Source organism: Podarcis muralis, chromosome 11 (genome assembly GCF_964188315.1).
Source record: "Podarcis muralis chromosome 11, rPodMur119.hap1.1, whole genome shotgun sequence".
NCBI lineage: Eukaryota > Metazoa > Chordata > Lepidosauria > Squamata > Lacertidae > Podarcis > Podarcis muralis.
Genome location: NC_135665.1, coordinates 56,794,192 through 56,817,810, shown reverse-complemented (window position 1 = coordinate 56,817,810; position 23,619 = coordinate 56,794,192). Strand labels below are relative to the sequence as shown.

Genomic DNA, 23,619 nt, shown 5'->3' with positions numbered 1-23,619 from the left:
TGCTCTGAAGCTCTGACGATCACTGCCTGTAATTTTTGTACCTCATTGCCATTCATCTCCCACCTGACAACTCCCTCCCTCTGTATACCTGCCAAATAAGATTTCGCTTCGCGCATCTGACCGGCTGGGCTTGAGCCCACGAAAAGTGCGTGCCATAATAAATTTGTTAGTCTTTAAAGCTCCACGAAACTCTTGGTTGCTTTTGGTGCAGGAGATGAACATGCTTCCCCTCTAGAAATTTTTGCAGGAGGAGTGGCTGAAACTCTCTGTTTTGCATATAGGGACACTGTTCAAGATAGGCAACCCAGATGATTGAGAGGTTTAGAGGCTCCCCTATAAAGAAAGTTTGCAGCGTGACGTTGGGAAAGATGGAGGGCACAAGGAGAAGGGGACGACAGAGGACGAGATGGTTGGATAGTGTTCTTGAAGCTACCAGCATGAGTTTGACCAAGCTGCGGGAGGCAGTGGAAGACAGGAGTGCCTGGCGTGCTCTGGTCCATGGGGTCACAAAGAGTCGGACACGACTAAACGACTAAACAACAACAGTCCCACATATGATAATAGATGGGCCATTGACCCTGATCCAGCAGGCCCTTCTTTCATTATGAGGTCATATTCACTTCCTCCTGGATCAGACCATAAACAGAGTGGGCCAAGAGGACAGGACAGCTCTCTTACCACACAGTTCTTCCCTCAGACTTGATGGCAGCCGGACCCCTCACAAGAGAAGGGGGCTTGATGGAGTTCCCACCTTGTACTCTCTTTCCTTTCGCCCTTTAGGCTCATGGGCTCCTTTCTCTCCTCGCTTCTGTGGTCTGTGATCACCATGGTTTGCTGTGACGTCTGAGTCGGGCAAACTATGGTTGGCAGTAGGCAGGAACTGCCCCCAAACCAGGATGTTTCAAGCCCGTTTCAAATCATGGTTTGTAGTGGAGTGAAATACTCTCTCCCTCCTCAGTTGTGATTCACTGGCTTCGTGTCAGAGGAGGCTCCCGAAGGAATCCTGGTAATGGATCATTACGGGTATCCTAAGAGTGGCTTTTACAAAGCTTCTTTTACAGCCGCTCTGCAAAGCACCGCGTTTCATAAGTAAGAGGACGTTTAATGCCTATAGTGGTTGCGACAGCTTTGTAGTTCTGAGAAAATAAATAATACTTTGCAATTTTTAGAGAGCGGCGTCTCCTCTTCCAAGAACCACAGAGCTCTTTATACAAACTAATGAGGCCCCAAAACATCTCTAAGACCGGGCCAGACATACCATAATACTCGTTCCCTGAGGCTCAGACAGAGTCATATACACACACACACACACACACACACACTCACTCACTCAGAGAGAGAAATTCCAGCACAGGCTACAGGGCAACGTGCAAACTGAATCCATATTCAAGGGGTCTGGCAATCCAACTAGACCCTCTAAATTCTGTGACTGGAATAAATGTCTGCCTGTTCAGCAGATTAGCATATATTTCATTTGAATCCTTTATATATATGTATTTAAGGGGGGGGCGTGTAGAATGTCACTTCTGGGCAGAAAGATGGATGTAGAAAGTTGAAACTCAACGGCAGGTTATACAGGAGAGGTGCAAAGGTCTGGAAACCATAAGGAGGGGCTTAGACACTTGGAGATGCAGAGAACCCTCCCATAAAACTGCAAAGCACACAGCATCTTAAAAAGCAGAGTTTGAAATGGACACAGGGGAAAACCCATGACCACAGATAATTGGGTCTGCGATTGCAGGCGTTGGGGCAGAGGATCCAATCCACGCACACTGTACTGTGACCAGAAAATCCTTTGAGTTTATTTACAACACATACACACACACACTTGTCAAACTAAACATGAAAATAATAGTACAGAATCAAAAGAAAAACAAACAACAACAAAACACACACACACAAATACGAATAAGACATGATAACGTACAAAAACTTACACAAAACAAATAATCAAGAATATATATGTACCATATTTCAGTTCTTCTTTTCTTCTAATTGACTTCCTTCATCCTCAACACGGTTCTTTTTTCGTTTTTGGTAAACTCTCTCCTTTTTAGTTTATTATTACCCCTTTTTCTTTCTGTTTTTAACTTAAGTACCATAAATTATTCTGTGGAAGTTCATCGAAACAGGTCCAAGTATTAATTTGAGGGCACCGCTTTTTAAGATGTTCTCTATATTTTGCCCATTCTTTTTTGAATTTTTGCTTGTTTTGACCCCTAATTGCCGCTGTCAATCTAGCCAATTCAATATTGTGACCAGAAAATCCTACTGGGATGTAGATGGCTAGAAGTAAGCCCCAGCATCAGGAACGAGAGTGCCCCCGCGCCCCAAAAGTTGGCCTAAATTTGCATCTGCGCCTTTTTGCATCTGGAAATCTGTGCCGTGCCTCAAGTCTCTTAAGTACCTTGCAACACCCTGGTACTGGATAAACTAGTAGTGCCAGTCTCTGCATTTTGGGATTGCCATGAAGTAGGTTGTGGTTTGTTTATGTAACATTTTTTGGCCCAAAGGCCAAGGCAGTGAGCGGCATGTTAATGCAGCAAAACACATCATAGAACTTGCCATGGTGTGTGTGCTTCTTTCCCAACTCAGTCCAAAGTGCTGGTTTGGTGTACATAAAACCCTGTACATCTTGTGACCTGGGATACCTTAAATACTGTCTCACCCTGTATAAACCCATATTATATTAATGAGCTGAATACACCGAAAGATTTACAAGTCATGGAGGTGTGAAGAGTAGGTGTATGAACACCTAGTTTTTGTTTTGGTTGCTATTTTGTTAATGTTGATACTGTTTTATATATTGTAAATGCTGTATTGATTTCTTAACAATATAATCTGACTTTTGCTTTAATTGGGTTATTTATTTTAGTTGCTCCTTTGTTAACAGTTTCTTGATAGATCGTAATTGTTTCACTGATGGCTTGTTAATTATCCCATATGACCTATGCTGTATTTGTGATGTTTGTATCATGTTGTTGTTGTTTATCATTTGCAAGCCGCTTTGGGATTAATTTTGAATGAAAAGCGGCGGCGAAGTACCGTATTTTTCGCCCCATAGGGCGCACCTAGTTTTTTTGGGGGGAAATAAAGAAAAAAACTTTTATTTCCCCCCCAGGCGCGGGGCTGGGGCGGGGGAAGCCCGAGCTTCCCCCGACCCCAGCCCCCAGAACAGGCTGCTCTCCACAAGCCATGGGAGCCTGGTGGGAACTCCCACGGGCTCCCAAGGCTTGCGGATAGCTTCCTGAAGCCTGGAGAGCGAGAGGGGTCGGTGCGCACCAACCCCTCTCGCTCTCCAGGCTTCAGCGAAAGCCTGCATTCGCCCCATAGGACGCACACACATGTTCCCTTCATTTTTGGAGGGGAAAAGGTGCGTCCTATAGGGTGAAAAATATGGTATATAAATCAAATCAACTAATCCCTGTTCTGTTCAGCAGTGGGGCTCCGGCAGATGCAGCCTTAACTTTCAACAAGCCTTTAAAAGTACATATCCTTCCCAATCTACATCTGTATGGGAACTGAGGGGTTCCTTCTTAGGTGTTTTGATATGTTTTATTGCTTGCGTGTTTGCTGTCCATTGGGAAGAAGGATGGGATCACAGAATCATAGATTGTAGAGTTGGGAGGGACGACAGGGGTCATTTAGTTCAATTCTCTGCAATGTGGGAATCTTTTGTGCAACATGCTGCTTGAACCCACAACTCTGAGATTATGAGTCTCATGCTCTAGTGCAGGCATAGGCAAACTCGACCCCCCAGATGTTTTGGGACTACAACTCCCATGATCCCTAGCTAACAGGACCAGTGGTCAGGGATGATGGGAATTGTAGTCCCAAAACATCTGGAGGGCCGAGTTTGCCTGCTCTAGTGACTGAGCTATTTATAAAATTAATAAATGATGAACTAAAGGTCACATGACAATGAACACTTGACTGATGGAGCATCTAAAATTATTAGTTTGCTAGGGCTGCATTTTCCTCTTTCTTGGTGCTGAAACTCTAGCACAGAGGTCCAGTTCTCCCCATTCGGTGAGCTGTGAGAGGACTAGCTGAAAGATCCAAAAGGCATGGTCCTCTTTGGTTTTAGCGAAGTACCATGATGGTGCTGTGTAAATAATATTCTTGGGTGAATTCCAAAAGAGTAGCCTTTTTGGATGCATAGAAGGCGATGATATTAAACCTTTATGGTGCAACGCCTTTTTCATGTGCTGATAGTTGCATAACAACGAGGCTGATTGTGTTGAGCAGTGTGAGATTCCTCCCCAAGTCACAGTAAGTTTATTTTGTTCCAGCAGCTCAAAGGAAGTTGAAATGGATGATTCATTCAAGCCAGCGTTTGAGTCTGTTACAAGGACATCGTAAGAGCCTGGGAGCGCCAGCATCCTGCCTCTTATGAGCTTTAAGTGTCCCTGGCTCCTCTTTCTGAATTAATGACTGTCTTGTTTCTCCCCTTCCTTTTTCTGCCAGGGTTATCACCCGTTGCCACACGAAGCTGAAATCGCACACACCAAAAAATTGTTCAGGAGGAGGAGGAATGACCGGAGGTAGGGAGAATGCTTTTTGAACGGGCGATGCTTTTTGTGTGTTTATTATCTACCTAAAGAAGGAAAATCCTGCACACATTAAAATCACAGGTGTTCGCTGAGATTTCAATCTGCAGGGAGCAACCCAAAGATGGATGTCCTGGAGGGTTGTGAGTGGCATGTATTCAACATGTTTTCTTGTGCCCAATGTCTTGTGCCCAAAGGAAAGATGAGTTATTGGCCTGGTTTTCACATTGTGAAAGTACTGTTTTGGAGGGACAGGGGTGAGCTGGTGTGGAGGACTCCCTGGTCCTGAATGGGGTAACTGTGCCCCTGAAGGACCGGGTGCGCAGCCTGGGAGTCATTTTGGACTCACAGCTGTCCATGGAGGCGCAGGTCAATTCTGTATCCAGGGCAGCTGTCTACCAGCTCCACCTGGTACGCAGGCTGAGACCTTACCTGCCCACGGACTGTCTCGCCAGAGTGGTGCATGCTCTAGTTATCTCCCGCTTGGACTACTGCAACGCGCTCTACGTGGGTCTACCTTTGAAGGTGACCCGGAAACTACAACTAATCCAGAATGCGGCAGCTAGACTGGTGACTGGGGGCGGCCGCCGAGACCACATAACACCGGTCTTGAAAGACCTACATTGGCTCCCAGTACGTTTCTGAGCACAATTCAAAGTGTTGGTGTTGACCTTTAAAGCCCTAAACGGCCTCGGTCCAGTATACCTGAAGGAGCGTCTCTGCCCCCATCATTCTGCCCGGACGCTGAGGTCCAGCACCGAGGGCCTTCTGGTGGTTTCCTCATTGCGAGAAGCAAAACTACAGGGAACCATCCAGAGGGCCTTCTCGGTAGTGGTGCCCACCCTGTGGAACGCCCTCCCATCAGATGTCAAAGAGAAAAACAACTACCTGACATTCAGAAGACATCTTAAGGCAGCCCTGTTCAGGGAAGTTTTTAATGTGCGATGTCTTAGTGTATTTTTGGTCTTTGTGGAAGCTGCCCAGAGTGGCTAGAGAAACCCAGCCAGATGGGTGGGGTACAAATAATAAATTATTATTATTATTATTATTATTATTATTATTATTATTATTATTAGCCAGACCATGGCTTTGGTACAAATGCATGAGCAGCTGGTGATTTGCCTGGAGCAAGACAAACTGTGAGCCTGGGCCTGGGTTCAAATGGTACAGAAGAATTGTAGAGTTGGAAAGGGCGGCAAGGGTCATCCATTCCAACCCCCTTTTTGCCCAGCGTGAGGCTCGAACCCACGACCCTGAGATTAACAGTCTTATGTTCTACCAACTGAGCTTTTCCAGGTGTTCATTCCAAGCCATGGTTTAGCAAAGTGCAGCAAAACAAGTGGAGTCTGGCAGAGTATTATTATTATTAATAATAATAATAATAATTTCATTTCTATACCACTTTATATTTTTAAGAAAAATTTTAAAGTGGTTTACAGAATATTTAAACATCAATAAACCAATCTGAAGAAAGTCAAATATAGCGTATACAGTCAAAGCAACATAATTAACAGAAAACTAAAATATTATCTTAAAGGTTTCAAAATAAAACATTACAAAGGAGGTCAACTACAGAATACATTTTTAAAAAAAAAATCTTAAAACATTTCAAAAGAAAACATTGCTAAAGTGAAGTCAAATATAAAATGCACATTTAAAACAGCATAATTAGCACGAGAATAAAATATCATAAGCATGACATGGCTGTTTGGCAGGCACAAAAAGATGGGGCAAAAGAATCCAATAATTCGGATTTGTTGTCAGGCATAGTAGCCACAGTCTCCTCTTCCCAGAGCTCACAGGCTTGTGTGTTCATGGTTTGGCTTAACATGACATGCGAAGCAAGCCATTAAGTAGGACAGGACTGGATAAAGGAGTAAGGTAAAAGGTAAAGAGACCCCTGACCATTAGGTCCAGTCGTGACCGACTCTGGGGTTGCGGCGCTCATCTCGCTTTATTGGCCAAAGGAGCCAGCATACAGCTTCTGGGTCATGTGGCCAGCATGACTAAGCCGCTTCTGGCGAACCAGCGCAGCGCACAGAAACGCTGTTTACCTTCCCGCCAGAGCGGTACCTATTTATCTACTTGCACTTTGACGTGCTTTCGAACTGCTAGGTTGGCAGGAGCAGGGACCGAGCAATGGGAGCTCACCCCGTCGCCTGGGATTCGAACCGCCGACCTTCTGATCGGCAAGTCCTAGGCTCTGTGGTTTAACCCACAACGCCACCCGCGTCCCATTGGATTAAGGAGAGCAAGAGCTAAAGGATGAAGAGGAAAGTTGAAGGAGGGAAGCTCTGGCTTGAGGGCCAAAGGCGGTGAACAGAATGTCTGGAACAGCATTGTTATAAGCCCCCCAAATAATATCAGGGTTGAAAGACCAGGCAACAGTAAAGAAAATTTGGGAAATTTCAACTCCTTGTGTCTCTTGAAATAGCTTTTATGGGCCAGTAGACCTGCAAGGAGTGTTGGAGACCATGTAGGAAAAGGAGGGGAGCATTTTGTCTTAATCGGGGAACCTTTGACCCTCCCGTTGTTGCTGGAGTCCCATCATCCTTGACCATTGGCCATGCGGGCTCATGAGAATCTCAGGTGACCCAATTATCAACAGAGGAAATGAACCAAGTGAGTCACCAGCAGCGTACAAAACGCTTCTGTTTAAAAAACAACAGCAGCAGCAAAACAACACAAAAGCACACACTTTTGCTACTCCAAGGGTTTCAGTGGAAAGTAGGGCGCCATTTTCTCAGGATGTGAAGTTAATTAAACATCTTTAAAAACCAAACCAAAATCCCGCTAGCTCCACTTGATCATTTAAGTGTAAAGCCAAGCTAACAGTAGGAAGCCCACCTGAGCAAGACTGTAGCTGGAAAGTTAGGGACATGTTTGTAATCCTGTTATTTAACAAAGGAACGTCGCTCAGGGCTGTTTTGAACTCAGTAAGATCCGCGATGGGGAACCTGTGGCCCTCCAGATGTTGTTTTTCTCCCATTTTTGTTCTGTTTTGTTTCTAAAGTTTGGAGGGCTTGTTTTCTAATTCATTGATGTAAGCTGCAAAGTGTACACACTTACATAACTCCATGGGGCTTCTGAGGAAACATGCGCAGGATTGCACCACATGGAATTCAAGGTTCAGAAGCTCCAGCTGGTGCAGATTAGACTGCTCACTGGGTGAGATTGCTGGCAGCATGCGACACTTCGCCTGTAACATTTGTGCCGGCTGCCTATATGCTACTAGTGGGTCAGGCTCAAGGTTCTTGTGTTGATATGCAAAGCCCTGGACAAACACTTGAACACAACCAGTTCAGGACATTTCATCTTCCTGCTCTTAGTAAGCAAATGAGACAGGATAGTGGCCCAGTATCACCTCAAATCACACGAGTGTCAAACTAAAGTTTATACAGGCTGCTCTGAAGCCTTTTGTAGCTGCAAGACTCTTGACTGCCTTCAGTACTCCTTTAGCTAGTGATCTATCACAAGGATGAAAACCAGATATCGGCCAGTCTTAATAGTGACCAGTGGCGTAGCGTGGGTTGTCAGCACCCGGGGCAAGGCAAGTAATTTGCGCCCCCTAACCCGTGGATTTGCGCCCCCTAACCTGTGGATTTGCCCTAACCCCAGATGTTGCGCCCGTTGCGGCCGGCCCCCCCTGCACCCCCCACGCTACACCACTGATAGTGACTTTAAGAGACACAACACAAAAGGAAAAAAGGAATAGGGTAAGAAGGAGGAAAATAAGTGTATTCAGGTACTTTATTATAGGTATGGGGGCGGTTATTGGCTTGTTTTTATTCTTGTTCTTATTATATATTTTGTGGTTTATTTATCTTGTATTTTTATGCTGTGAACCGCCCTGAGATCTATAGATGGAGGGTGGTGTGTAATAACAACAGCAACAATACGTGTTTTCATACCTCCTGTCGGTATATCCAGAGTTTCATTTATTTCATATTGTTAAACAGCAAACTATATAATGACCAAAGACAGTTCTGGGAGCCAATGAGCTAAATGGCGCTTTCCCCTGGTCAGGCCAGTGGAGGGTGCCTCACCATCTCATTCTTCCCTCAAATGCAGCTGGGAGGAATTGCAGCTTGAGGGCGCAGTTGTTGTGGCTAAGAGGGTGAACTGTGAGCAGAGAAACACCCCCCACCCCCCAAAAAAGCTCACCTTTGCCCCAAACTCACTGTGTGGCCTTAGACGAGACACTCTCTCAATCTCAGCTTTTTCACCTGCCGCGTGGGTACGTTTACAAGGTTGTACCTGGGAAAGAGGGTAGTGAGAAAATGTCCATTTTGCTTTGCAGCACCCGCAGTACATAGGGTAGTGTAGTGAGCTTGTGAGGTGTTTGTAGTTATGAGATTCTGTCTGGCCTGGTAAGGTGTAGAAAAATCACTTCGACATCTTTCCCTGGGATGTCGTGGGTGGAGTGGCAATCTGCCCAGGTTTCATTCCTCCCTTTCATTGCTAGAAGAAGAGGAGCCTCGAGTGGAAGAGAAGGAGATGACAGATTGTGGCAACGTGTTTAGTGGCTGTTCCTTTCTGAAAGTAGCTGCTTGCCTTGCACAAATTTTCTTGACTCTCATTTTCCCCTCGCCAGCCCATTCCATCGTGACATGGCTGCCTTTCTACCAGAAGGTTCATTGTTTTAGTGATGCCCCCTAATTCCATAGCATCCCAGTTTTATGTTCCACTTCATGCAGAACCACGTACCCGCTAAACACTTACATGGTTGAATAATAAATAATAATAATTCTATTATTTGTACCCCGCCCGTCTTGACTGGGTTGCCCCAGCCAGCCTGGGTGGCTTCCAGCATACACAAAAACATAATAAAAGATTAAACATTAACTACTCCCCTATAAAGGGCTGCCTTCAGATGCCTTGTAAAGGTTGTATAGTTACTTATCTCCTTAATATCTGATGGGCGGCTGTTCCACAGGGCAGGCGTCACTACTGAGAAGGTCCTCTGCCTGGTTCTCTGTAACCTCAATTCTCGCAGTGAGGGAACCACCAGAAGGCCCTTGGAGCTGGACCTCAGTGTCTGGGCTGGACGATGGGGGTGGAAACGCTCCTTCGGGTATACTGGGCCAAGGCCATTTAGGGCTTTAAAGGTCAACACCATGGGTAGGCAAACTAAGGCCTGGGGCCCGGATCTGGCTCAATTGCCTTCTAAATCCAGCTCACAGACGGTCCCGTAATCAGCATGTTTTTACATGAGTAGAATGTGTCCTTAAAATCTGTCTCTGGGTTATTTGTGGGGCAAAGGAGTTCATTCATTTCCCCCCAAAAAATATAGTCCAGGCCCCCCCACAAGGTCTGAGGGACAGTGGACCGGCCCCCTGCTGAAGAAGTTTGCTGACCCCTGCTCAACACTAACACTTTGAATTGTGCTCAGAAATGTACTGAGAGCCAATGTAGGTCTTTCAAGACCGGTGTTATATGGTTCCGGCAGCCACTCCCAGTCACCAATCTGGATGCCGCATTCTGGATTAGTTGTAGTTTCCGGGTCACCTTCAAAGGTAGCCCCACGTAGAGCGCATTGCAGTAGTCCAAGCGGGAGATAACCAGAGCATGTACCACTCTGGCGAGACAGTGCACAGGCAAGTAGGGTCTCAGCTGGCACACCAGATGCCAGCTGCCCTGGACACAGAATTAACCTGCTCCTCCATGGACAGTTGTGAGTCCAAATTGAAAACTGCTGTAAGCCCCTCCTCTCACCCACTGGCTGAGCTGCTGTGATGTCATAGAATGTTCATGAGTATGTTCATTCAGTCATAAAATTCTGTGAATCATTAGTCCAATGGTTGTAAGGGAAGCAGAAGGCAGATTGTCTGAAGGGAAATTTTCAAAAGGCAAGTGAAGAAATGTGCTCTCCTGGGGAAAGGGGCAATGAAAGATGGGTTTGACTCTGATTTGTAGCAACCAGGCGAATCTTCGACTGCACATCTCTTGCGATGGATCCACGTGGGGGAACGAGTTACGATGATCTCACACTGGAAGGGCTTGGTGCATGCTTCTGAGCTTGACGTGCATTTTTGCAAAAACCGCATGTAGGAAGTAACCAAATGCCATGGAAAATTGGGATTAGTTCATCCTTCCTGAGAGCCCCTGAAGGAGCTTACTGTGGCTGATGCTGGAACAGCCATTGTTTGTTGACTGCAAGTCCTACTCCAAAATATTTTATGGGGAATAAAGAGACTACAGAGGAATGGCTCATTGCCCTGGGTCAAAGATTCATGGAGATGTAAATAAAAACAGCTGTAACAAAAAAGGAGGAGGGGCAGGGAAATAGTTTAAATGCGTAGACTATTTAGAACTGTGAAGGGTGAAAGGGGACCAGGTTGTGACTCTGTGGGGCTCCAGCTGGGATTATGTGAGTAAGTGGGAGGCAGGGGCATGTGGGAGGAGTGGAATAATTTTAAAGTAAACTTAGCCGGTGCCTGGTCATTTGATCTCGGAAGAAGTTGACAGGTCTCTTTGTGAACTCGTCAGGAGTGCAAGAACTTTTAGCCGCCCAATGACACAGAATAATAATGTAAAAATTCTGTACGGAACGGACGTCAACAGAGCAAGGAAGTGACGGAACAAATTATTCTATGCTTATCTAGTCTCCAGTTTTTTAATATGCTATTTTGCCCCATGTTTTACACGATTTCAGAGCAAATTTCACATGCTCTGTGTAGACTCTGCGTGTCTACTCAGAAATATAGCCCTTGGAAAAAAGAATTTGTGCCAACAAAAAAGGAATGGCAGGATAAATTATTAGATTATACGGAATTGGCCAGATTAACGGAAACAATTAGGGGACAACCTAGACAAGAATTTCACAAAGAATGGGGGAAATGCAGAGAATACTTTACCAAGCAGTGCCCCCAAATATACACCTGGACTTGTTTGGATTAATTTCTACAGGAGACTTTGTTGTTTTTTAAAGTCATAATTAGGAAGAATTGTAATAATCACAGCTAAAAGAAACAGTATACAAGAAGTAAATAAGGAGGCCATTTACAGGACAAAGGAAGTCTTTTATTTTTGTTATGTTTTCTTTGTGTAAGGGGATAGGAGTTTAATTTTGATAATTGTCAGTGGTGGTGGGTTTGTTTGTGTGTATGAGTTGTTGTGGACTGTGTTGAAAATAAAGTAAAAAAAGGTTGTTGTTTATTAAAAAAGAAATATAGTCCTGCTTGTAAGATTGCAGCCTTAAATTAGGCTCCCACAACGGCACTCTCAGAAGCCACATCGCATAGGAACAGTAGCCCGTGGGTGCTAAGCCATAGCAAACGCCATCATCTTCAATGTGCATTTTAAAGCATTGCTGGCCATAGTTGCCATAGTGATGCTGTGAGTGGAGGGAGGATTTCAGAGATGTGTTCTGCGTGTGTTTCTTTGTTTTTAAATAGTTACCAAAAATGTATACATTAAATACAATAAACAACCAGCGCAAAAAAACAACAACACCCTGTAAACACAAGGACAGAAACGATAATACAGTGGATGCTTGGGTTGCGAACGTGATCCATGTGGGATGCAAATTTGCAACCCACAGTGTTCACAACCCGCAGTGGCATGTCTGTGCATGCGCGGTTGCGTTTTGGTGCATGCACAAAGCGCGATTTAGCGCTTCGGTGCATGCGCGACCGCCGAAACCCGGAAGTAACCCATTCCAGTATCTCTGGGTTTTGGCGGTTCGTAACCCGAAAAAACGAACCTGAAACATCTGTAACCCGAGGTATGACTGTACCATTAAAATTAGTCACCTTCGGTTAATTAACAGTGATGCGGTAGTGATGTTCTGATCTACGAGCTCAGACATGTTGCTCCTGCAAATGCAGACTTGAGGATGGTACCTGCACTCATTCTGCTCCACTGTAACACGGAGGCACTCCTGCTAGGCTGTCAGAGAGGAATGCTCCATCACCTGATTTTCCAACCAGCTTTCTGGTAAAAGACGGTCCAGTGTCTCATAAACTCAGCCAACCATTTTTTTTTAAAAAAACCTTAAGCACGAATTCCTTCCATTACCACAGAAAACAGGTCAGCTCTTCCTCTGTTTAGCCAAACACAAGGGCTCAGTCTTGACAGTTAAGAGCCAGTTGGCCACAGACAGGAGGTCTGACCTCCTACGGGAGCCAAGGAATACAATTTTGATGGACAAGGTTGGTTTGGCAAACAAGCCCGGGGGACAGTTTTAGCCACTGACCAGCAAAGGCTAATGGCCACTTCCTCCAGCGAAGCACATTTTAAGCAGGTCAGCGCAAATTTGTTTCTTTGCAAAGTAAAACAAATCTCTGTGCCTTTAAAAAAAAATGTTTAAAATAACATTTCTCCAGAGGGGAATTATTCCTGAGATCGTCGAGTGGGGATCGTCGAAGCAGAGCTTCAGAAAGATGATTGCTTGTTCTTATGGCGGGTATAAGTTAAATATTTCGCTGAACTAAGATTTGTGAATCGCAGTAGTATTCACAAATTGCCTGCTCCTGTGCTGACGTGATTGTTTTATTTGTTTGCACGGCACTTTACAGAGATTGAGAAGACACATCCTAAACCCCAATGGCTAACTATCTAAAAATAAAGAGTTTTTGGTTTTTTAAGTGGAGGGAAATGGAGACAGGGATAAACAGAAGAACACAGGAAGCTGCTGTATTCAGTGGTACCTCGGGTTAAGTACTTAATTCGTTCTGGAGGTCCTTTCTTAACCTGAAACTGTTCTTCACCTGAAGCACCACTTTAGCTAATGGGGCCTCCCGCTGCCGTTGCGCCGCTGGAGCACGATTTCTGTTCTCATCCTGAAGCAAAGTTCTTGACCTGAGGTATTATTTCTGGGTTAGCGGAGTCTGTAACCTGAAGCGTATGTAACCCAAGGTACCACTGTACTGAGTCAAACCACTGGCCTACCTAGCTAGTACTGTCTGCACTGACTGGCAGTAGTTCCCCATAGTTTCAGGTAGGGGGGCATTCCTGACCCTATCTGCAGATGCCAGGGATTGAACCTGCAACCTTCTGCATGCAAAGCAGATGTTCTGTGCCTGAGTTCTGCTCCTTCCCCTATCATTGCTCCTGCTTCCAGTTACAGATCTTCTTGTTGAGCTATGGCCTTGAGGCACAGCTTAATGAACTTCTGGTTTTGCTGCCTGCCTGACAAGAAACATCTTCATAATGACTGCTTTTGTTGTTGTTGTGCAAACAAAGGGATTCTCCGGCCTCCGTACACAGATGATGGGTTGTGTCTGGCCTGGCGTGTAACAAGTGCTATAGGCCTGCACTATGTCCGTTAATGATAATTATTACAGAGAATGTTCTGTGCTCATAAGCCTGTCTGCCTTCTCCTCCTGCTGTTCTCCATGGTGAGAGAGGCACTGGCAAGAATTTCAGGGAGAGACAGCAGTTGACTGCCTGCGTTTAGTCTATTTGTGAGCTTCCGCTGGTGACAAAGCCTCCCAAACAGGGGTCCACACATTTTGGCTGCGTTTGGCAGACAAATGTTGTTTCCAGTGGTCAGTGAGGTTCAGCTTTCTTGCCCCCTGCCCCACAGAGACAACGCACCGTATTTTTCGCTCTATAAGACGCACCCAACCATAAGACGCACCTAGTTTTTAGAGGAGGAAAACAAGAAACAAGAAAGCACCACAAAGCCTCTTGAGCGAAGAGGCAGGATTGCGTTACTATCCCTGGCTTCTGGGATAGCTGCGCAGCCTGCATTCGCTCCATAAGATGCACACACATTTCCCCTTACTTTTTAGGAGGGAAAAAGTGTGCCTTATTGATCGAAAAATACGGTACGTGTTTCTCGTAGTGCATGCAGTCTAGTTATTGGCAACCGTCTGTCTCAGGAGACGATTCAAGAGTGTGCCTTTGTGAAGTCAAACTGTTGGACTTAGCACCTGCTATGACATGTTTTGTCGCATCTGGCGCAGATGTCATTTTTGAAAAGCTTCATGTCATTTTTGAAAGCATCTTTGTAACGCAGAGTTGGTCTGCCAGTTGATCTGGGGCTGGAAGCCAGCTCCTGTAGAGCACACCCTTAGGGATCCTGACATCTTCAATCTGCAGACATGACCATGCCAGCATAGACGTCTAAACCACCGAGCTTGCCGATCGGAAGGTCGGTGGTTCGAATCCCCGCGACGGGGTGAGCTCCCATTGCTCTGTCCCAGCTCCTGCCAACCTAGCAGTTCAAAAGCACGCCAGCGCAAGTAGATAAATAGGTACCACTGTGGTGGGAAGGTAAACAGCGTTTCCATGTGCTTTGGCTTCCATCATGGTGTCCCATTGCACCAGAAGTGGTTTAGTCCTGCTAGCCACATGACCTGGAAAGCTGTCTGTGGACAAATGGCGGCTCCCTCAGCCTGAAAGCGAGATGAGCGGCGCAACCCCATAGTCGCCTTTGACTGGACTTAACCGTCCAGGGGTTCTTTACCTTTACCTTTTAGACATCACTGAGACAGCAGTGTGAACTTGTTGGGAATGTGGGCTTGGGAGAGCCCATCTTTGTTTGAAACTCTTGGAACTTATTTATGTATGCAACCACAGCGGCCCGGATGGTTATATGCCCAGATATGGAAGGAAGATACAGCACCTACAAGGGAGACTGGCAGACTAAATTAATGGAATATGCCAACATGGCTAACTTAACAGAGTTTGAGATCAGGAAGAATTTTTTAAGAAAGAATGGGGGGAAGTTGTGGATTCTTTGAAAGCTTATTGCAAACAACTAAAAACGTTAGCAGGATTAGAATAATTGCAGGCAGAAATGGTAAATGAGTTATAAATTGGTTAAGATTAAATAAGGAGTAACTAGAGTATGCAGCAGCAAAAGATAAAACAACAATGAACCATGGAAGGGGAGGGACATTGAAGTTATGATTATGGTTTGGTTATATTGTTTTGTGAATTTGTTGTAAAATTGAAAATGAGAAATTATTTTTTTTAAATGAAACTGTTTAGAACAAAAGAATGGACTCCCTCACCCACCTCACTCCCTCACCCATGCATACGAAGGGGTACACATACCCCTAAACATTTTGTGAATCTAAGTTTGGCCTCATTGAGGGGCAGTATTTCAATATGATTAGGAAAATGAGAGTACCCCTAAACATTTTTTTTTCCTGAAAAAAAAGCACTGTGGGCCTCACCCCTTACCTCCAGGTTCTGGAGATTGTCTGACTCTGCCTTGGCAATCAACAACCTGTCAGGGAGAATTACTGCCACCTCTACCACCAAGCCAGATTCTGGAGCACATCAGGTGTTCCTGATCAGGAGGTCTGGGCTTCTACTTCCAAACACAGCTCCTTCCTCAGGCAGCTGGCTTGATAGACAGAAAAGCAAACCTATGCCTTCTAAAAGACGAATAAATAAACCCACAAATTAATTTTGTTCTGTAGAAATGAATGACAGTTAGGTGCCACTAGAGGTCACTGTTGCCGCAAGGGCAAAACCTCCCTTCTAGGAACATGGGAAGCTGCCTTATATTGAGTCAAGCCATTGATGCATCCAGCTCAGTATTACTTATATTAACCTTCCTGCATGCCACGCACTGAACTATCACCCTTCCCCAGTGTGTAACCTGCCTCTTAATGATGATCCTGTGCAGAAGAGGAGGGTGCCGTGTGTTGCTGCGTCTTCTCAGCCCCCTTGAAATATTCCAGTGCTCCTTGCTCCCAAACTTTGCATTTCACGGCAATGGGTGCTTGGCTAGTCAACACAGAGAGAGGAGCCCCCTGGTTTTACAAGGACCTGAAGAAATTAGAACTTCTCTTGCTCACCTGCAACTCCATTTCCTGTTGACATTTCCTTCGGCAATTTCTGCATCATGGTAATCGCTCAGGCCTTGGGAATCATTGGCTTTCAAGAGTCTGGAGAGTTAAATGAGAAATGAGATCAGCAAGCCTTACTATATACAGTAGTCCGTGGTTAAAATTCCTATTCCTGTACATGGAATTCCAGCGAAAGAGGCCAAAACAGAATCAGCTCATGTTGTGATCAGCTCATTAGCTGCAGGTGAAAAATGTTTAATCGGATTTTAATTGGGATTTCCCCTTGCAAAATGGCGTGAGCGCTTAAGAAAGCACTGGAGCTTTGAAATACTATTTTAATTAGAGCTGAGCTGAAATTTCACAGGAGACATTTTCCCCCACTCAGAACTACTGAGAATTTCCTTTTTTCACCCCTGGAAAAAGGAGGTCACGATGCCATGAAATTGTCAGCAATGTGATGGGCACCACCTCTCTCTGCATCTTACTTACATCCTGTCTAGGAGGTGGCATGGGTTGTCAGCTTCCTCCTCCCTGGTCTCACTTCTGCCTTTGTAGAATTCAGCAGGGAGGAAAATGGGGACAAAACCAGAGTTAGTGGGTGGCGCTGTGGGTAAAAGCCTCAGCGCCTAGGGCTTGCTGATCGAAAGGTCGGCAGTTCGAATCCCCGCGGCGGAGTGCGCTCCCATTGCTCGGTCCCAGCGCCTGCCAACCTAGCAGTTCGAAAGCACCCCTGGGTGCAAGTAGATAAATAGGGACCGCTTACCAGCGGGAAGGTAAACGGCGTTTCCGTGTGCTGCGCTGGCTCGCCAGATGCAGCTTGTCACGCTGGCCACGTGACCCGGAAGTGTCTCCGGACAGCGCTGGCCCCCGGCCTCTTGAGTGAGATGGGCGCACAACCCTAGAGTCTGTCAAGACTGGCCCGTACGGGCAGGGGTACCTTTACCTTTACCTTACCTATCATTGGCTCTAGCGCCACCTACTGTTGGCCTCCCAGCTTTCCACCCTACCCGTTCCTATGGGCAACAACCTCCACCATTATAGGGGGGAAGGGAAATAAGTTGTGCTAGTCCCAAGATACTTTTTTTTAAAAAAAAATCTTCCTGAAGAAGTTTGTTGAGAAGGGCTTCCCGGTTTCTCTGTTTGCAAATAGGATGGAGACTTTTGAGAAGCCATTTGCTCACAGCTCTAATCTAATGCAATTTGAAACAGACGATGTAACATGGAAGCTCTGGAAAAGACGACACTTCAAAGATGCACCAAATCTTGGCTCCTCTGTAACTTAAATGGCCTTCAATTTCCTTAATTTTATTATTATTATTATTTTAAATCTTCTGCGTTACAACCGACAATAATGTGCCCTTTTTGGAAATCTGTGGTGTCTGAAGATCAGTGAGAGGATGCAAGGCACCCTTTTGGGCTGCATTTGCAGGCAGAAATCCACCCCCCCCCCCCTTTGCAAGGGACAAGAGAAAAATGCCCTTCACTTTTCAGATCTCAGTGATGCAAAATGAGTAGTAAAGGTAAAGGGACCCCTGACCATTAGGTCCAGTCGTGGCCGACTCGGGTTGCGGTGCTTATCTTGCTTTATTCTCCGAGGGAGCCGGCGTACAGCTTCCGGGTCACGTGGCCAGCATGACTAAGCCGCTTCTGGCGAACCAGAGCAGCGCATGGAAACGCCGTTTACCTTCCCGCTGGAGAGGTACCTATTTATCTACTTGGACTTTGACGTGCTTTCGAACTGCTAGGTTGGCAGGAGCTGGGACCGAGCAATGGGAGCTCACCCCATCGCGGGGATTCGAACCGCTGACATTCTGGTCGGCAAGTCCTAGGCTCTGTGGTTTAACCCACAGCGCCACCCGTGTCCTGGAAACCAAATAGACCCCCCCCAAAAAAAACCAATTCTAATGAATAGGAAGTCTGCCTTCTGCAATTCAACTAACCTCTCAGAATCATGCATTTCTCACCTGTGTGTGCAGAAGGTTCAAGTTTCAATCCCAGCAACTTCAGTTAAGATGCTTAGGCAAGAGGAAATGGAGAAGACCTCTGCCTAAGACCCCAGACGGTCACTGTCCGTGGGAACAGACAGGACTGAGCTAAGATGTCGCAGTTCTCTGACCTCTGATAGGAAAGCTTCCTGTGTGCGTTGGGAAACCACGCATCAGCAACAAAATCTATACCGTACTGTGTGTGGGGATTTGTTGCTGTTTGTTGAGGACAATTCAGGCTCTGTAATTTATTGGCCGAGCTGTTTTCATGTCACATAGGCCAGAGCTACATCTTACCTGCCTCTGGCTGGACTTGAGATGGTGCTTTGATCTTAAGAGAGCAGGACAAGACGTTGATCCTCTTGGGAAGAAGAAAGCAAAGCCCCAACAGAGTAGCAAGACAAAAGAGGGGAAGACTCAAGGAAAGAAGCTTTGGGGAATTGATGACCCTCCAAATGTTGTGGAGGTTAGGATATTTCCGTTCCACCTTAAAAGGGAGCAGGCTTTGTGAGTCACAGAGTCTGCGTATTTCCTGTTGACAGGAAGTTTATGTTTTCTGTTGCTTTCGTTTCTCACTCGGTGCCTCAACACTGAAGAAGGCAGTCATGTTTTTTCTTTGTTCTGACCGACGCTGAATAAACTTAAATAATGCTCTCCTGCGTGCATCTTTCGCTGTGCATTATCTGCTGATAAGAGCGTGCATCAGCACTGGAATGTGGCAAGCTATTTCTGGAGCTCGTGTCGCTAACTGCTGATACTGCGTGTCTACGGGAGATCGATGGACGTCCGGAGGCGACGTGGGGCCATGATGGACTTTGTCTCCCTGGCAGTATCCCAACAGTGGACTCTACAGCACACCTTCCTCAGATGAAAACAGGGGCATCTATTCTACAGCAGTGTGTTGTCCCCTGTGCCCCCTATATACATGCACTGCCAGTGGAATATGGGGGAAAGGTGGGGCTGGCTAGTCTGCCCCAATGGCTGTTACCAAGAGGAGTACAGTGGTACCTCGGGTTACAGGCGCTTCAGGTTACAGACGCTTCAGGTTATAGACTCCGCTAACCCAGAAATAGTACCTCGGGTTAAGAACTTTGCTTCAGGATGAGAACAGAAATTGCGCGGCAGCGGGAGGCCCCATTAGCTAAAGTGGTACCTCAGGTTAAGAACAGTTTCAGGTTAAGAACAGACCTCCAGAACGATTAAGTTCTTAACCCAAGGTACCACTGTATGTAACAGTATCATACTGGCAAATGTCTTGGTTAAATGTCTTTGGTAAAACCCAGAGGCTTCCATCATCATCGTTATTATCATCATCATCATCTAATAATAATTTATTATTTATACCCCGCCCATCTGGCTGGGTTTCACCAGCCACTCTGGGTGGCTCTCAACAGAATATTAAAAACAAGATAAAACATCAAACATCAAAAACTTCCCTAAACAGGGCAGCCTTCAGATGTCTTCTTAAAGTCAGATAGTTATTTATTTCCTTGACATCTGATGGGAAGGTGTTCCACAGAGCGGGCGCCACTGCCGAGAAGGCCCTCTGTCTGCTTCCCTGTAACCTCACTTCTAGCAGGGAGGGAACTGCCAGAAGGCCCTCGGAGCTGGACCTTGGTGTCTGGGCTGAACGATGGAGGTAGAGACACTCCTTCAGGTATACTGGGCCGAGCACCGTGGGTGTCAGAGTAGGCATCCATGCTGGATTTTTACAAGGCGGTACTTCTGCTCCACCAACATAGAATCATAGAATCATAGAGTTGGAATAGACCACAAGGGCCATCGAGTCCAACCCCCTGCCAAGCAGGAAACACCATGAGAGACTCCTGACATATGGTTGTCAAGCCTCTGCTTAAAGACCTCCAAAGACGGAGACTCCACCACACTCCTTGGCAGCAAATTCCACTGTCGAACAGCTCTTACTGTCAGGAAGTTCTTCCTAATGTTTAGGTGGAATCTTCTTTTTTGTAGTTTGGATCCATTGCTCCGTGTTCGCTTCTCTGGAGCAGCAGAAAACTCATGGAACTTTGGAGTGTCAGGCATAGCCCTACTGGCTTTAGCCCAAACGTAGCAGAGTTTTCCTGCACAGCGAAGAAGCTAGTTGCGGCAGTAATGACAAGTCAGCTAGACTCAGAATAACTATTTACAGGATTTATTAAAAGGAGAAAATAAAACCAGCAGAGTTTCTGCATACAAAACAAAGCAAAATAAATCCTCTCTTTCTCTCTCTCAAAACCATACACAGCACTTCTACTCCTAACAACACCTCACCTCAAACTGAGCTAGCAATCCCTTGATAACAGAGTTGAGTGCTGGTCGTTAACCAATCAGAGTAAGTAGTTTCTAGGTCAAGCAGACCTGGGCTTTCTGCCAAGAGTAAATTGACACCACCTTGAGTTAATTGTGTGAAGCTAGAATCTGCAAGTTTCCCACGAGAACCAATTAACAGAAACTGAAACAGAAACTGAACACCCCCTCACAGATTCTGCTGAACAATTAACACCAAATACACCTATGTAGGAGATCATTTTTCCAGCAAACCTAAACCCTTGCACATTCGCTTGTTCTTTATCTTTGCCAATGGTTTAGTTAATACATCTGCTACATTTTCTTCACTTGATACATAAGTACAGGTGATTACATTGTCTTGTACACAGCAACGTACATTTTGGTATTTTACAGAGATATGTTTGGAACGCGATTTGAATCCCTCTGTTTTACTTAAGGTTATACAAGCTTGATTATCAATGTAAACTTGTACTGGTTCTCCACAATTTACATTTAAATCTGCCAACAAATGCTTGAAATAAATCACCTCGTTGCACAATTCACTCAATGCGGCGTACTCTGATTCCGTTGATGACACACTTACAACGTCCTGCTTGCGTGACCGCCAGCTGATTAAAGCTCCACCGACCATTATGACTAGTCCTGTGACAGATTTTCTATCCGGCAAATTTCCCCAGTCACTATCACAGTAGCAACTCAACATTTCATCCTCTGAAGAATTTAATTGTAACATATAGCCAATTGTCTGTTTGAGATACCTCAGAACTTGTTTTACCCCTTTCCAGGCATTTAGTGTGGGTTTTGAGACCAATCTACTTAATATGCCTACTGCATAGCTAATATCAGGTCTGGACCACTGTGCTATATACAATAAACTTCCAATTACAGAGTGATATACATCAGGATGTTCAAATTCAGGACTCTCATCTATATGAAGTGTTTTTATGAAACCTGGATCCATAGGCACCACTGCCCCTTTGCAATCCTGCATCCTGTATGTAGTCAGTAGTTGTTTAACTTTGTTCTGCTGACTAATTAGACAGCTGCCATCTTGGGCCCAGCACACTTCCAACCCTAGATATGTCCTAACCGGGCCTAAGTCTTTCACTTTGAACTTACTGGACAATTGCTTGGCAAATCTTTTAGTTTGTTTATCTGTTTTGCATGCATACAAAACATCATCTACATAAATCAGACAAAACTCTTGATCACTGCCTGTACCACGTACATAAACACAATTGTCAGCTGTACTCTGCTTGAAACCAAATGACACTAAGGCCTCATGGAAACATTTGTTCCAAGATCTTGCAGCCTGTTTGAGACCGTATAGAGCTTTGTTTAATTTCAACACTCTATTGGAACCTGTCTCATAACCAGGCGGTTCGGCAAGATACAGGTCTTCTGATATTGACGCATGTAAATATGCAGTCTGAATGTCAAAATGGTTTAACAGGAGTTTTCTCTTTGCTCCAAGCGTTAAAATCAGCCTTACACTGTCCCCCTTAGCAGTAGGGGAAAAAGTCTCGTCATAATCTTTTCCAGGCCTCTGAGAATATCCTTGAGCCACTAAACGAGCTTTGTACTTGTACTCTCCTGTCACCAGAGGTTTAAGTTTGTACACCCACCTGCAGCCTACAATCTTTGCCCCCTCAGGCGCTGCTACTGGTGTAAAAACCTTGTGCTCATTCAGAGAGGACATCTCTTCCTCCATTGCCTGTTTCCAGCGCTCTGCCTCCTCTTTTGGTAACTTTAACACCTCCTGAAAACTCTTGGGTTCTGCAATTACACTAAACACATTTGCAGTATCTGGAGAAAAACGCACCGGAGGCACTCCTTTGTTTTGTCTTTTAGATCTTCTGGGAGAAAATTTTTCTTCTGACCCACTTTCCTCCTCAGAACTACGACCTCTCTTTTGTTGCATAGCAACTGGTCTTTGGCTAACTCCACTTTCTTGAGAGCTCTTATCTGAACTTTCCTCCCCCTCAGACTCTGATTCTCTATGTTTACCTTCAGAGTCATGAAGCTCCTGGGAAGGTTCAAACCAAACCTCAGTATTGGCATGTAGTCTCTCCCAGCCACTATGTTCACAGAAACTGGCATTCCTGGAGATCACAATGCCATTTGTCCCTTCAGCAAAGCGGAAACCTTTTCCCAGCTCCTGGTAACCCACAAACACTAACTGTTTGGTCTTAGGATCTCCCTTCTTCCTCATTTGTTTCGGAATTAATACCCAGGCTTTTGATCCAAACACATGCAAATGGTCAATTTTGGGTTTTTTCTGAAACAATTTAAAGTACGGGGTTGTACCTATTGTTTGATGAAAGAGCCTGTTTTGGAGATAACACGCGGTGAGCATGCTCTCCCCCCAATAAGACATGGGCAAATCAGCATCGTCAAGCATGGCAAACATCATATCTTGTAAAGATCTGTTTTTCCGCTCTGCAACGCCATTCTCCTCTGGGGAAAAAACGTTCGTTTTTCTATGCCCAATGCCACGCTTTTGTAACCAATCTTTAAAGGCATTTGACATAAATTCGCCACCTCTGTCCGTCTGAATCCTTTTAAGTTTAATGGACAGAAATCTTTCCACAGATGCCACCCAGCCTTTAAACTTGGTGAACACGTCACCCTTATTTTTCATGGGAAAAACCCAAGAATAACGTGTGGCGTCATCCACGATTGTTAGTGAAAAGCGCGATCCACCCCTGCTTACAGCAAATGGACCAATTACGTCCATGTGAACCAGCTGTAGCGGTGACTCACTAACTCTGTCACTTCTGGGGTAAGAGACTCTGTGGGTTTTAACCTTTTTACACACATTACAATCAAGGTACTTGTTACAACTCTTTAAATTACCCCCATCAGCCAATTCAGACATTTTTAGTACACTTTTCCAGCAAGCATGCCCCATTTTCCTATGCAATAAGTGCACACAGTTGTCATGTATAGCTTTGTTATTCACTGCAGGCTGAGATTTACTGACTACTGCTGCAACTTGAGATCCTGCTTTAAGCCAAAACAAGCCTCCCTCTGACTTAGCAGTGC

At 45.4% G+C, this 23,619-nt stretch overlaps 1 protein-coding gene across 5 annotated transcripts in view; it reads left to right on the top strand.

Annotated features, from left to right (window-relative positions):
• Positions 1 to 23,619, top strand: part of CTIF (cap binding complex dependent translation initiation factor) — a 198,128-nt gene that overhangs the window by 107,281 nt on the left and 67,228 nt on the right. For all 5 annotated transcript variants that reach the window (XM_028748038.2, XM_028748039.2, XM_028748041.2 and 2 more), the window contains one exon: positions 4,468 to 4,544. In XM_028748038.2, coding sequence (XP_028603871.2) covers positions 4,468 to 4,544 — 77 coding nt within the window. The remainder of the gene's footprint in view (positions 1 to 4,467; positions 4,545 to 23,619) is intronic.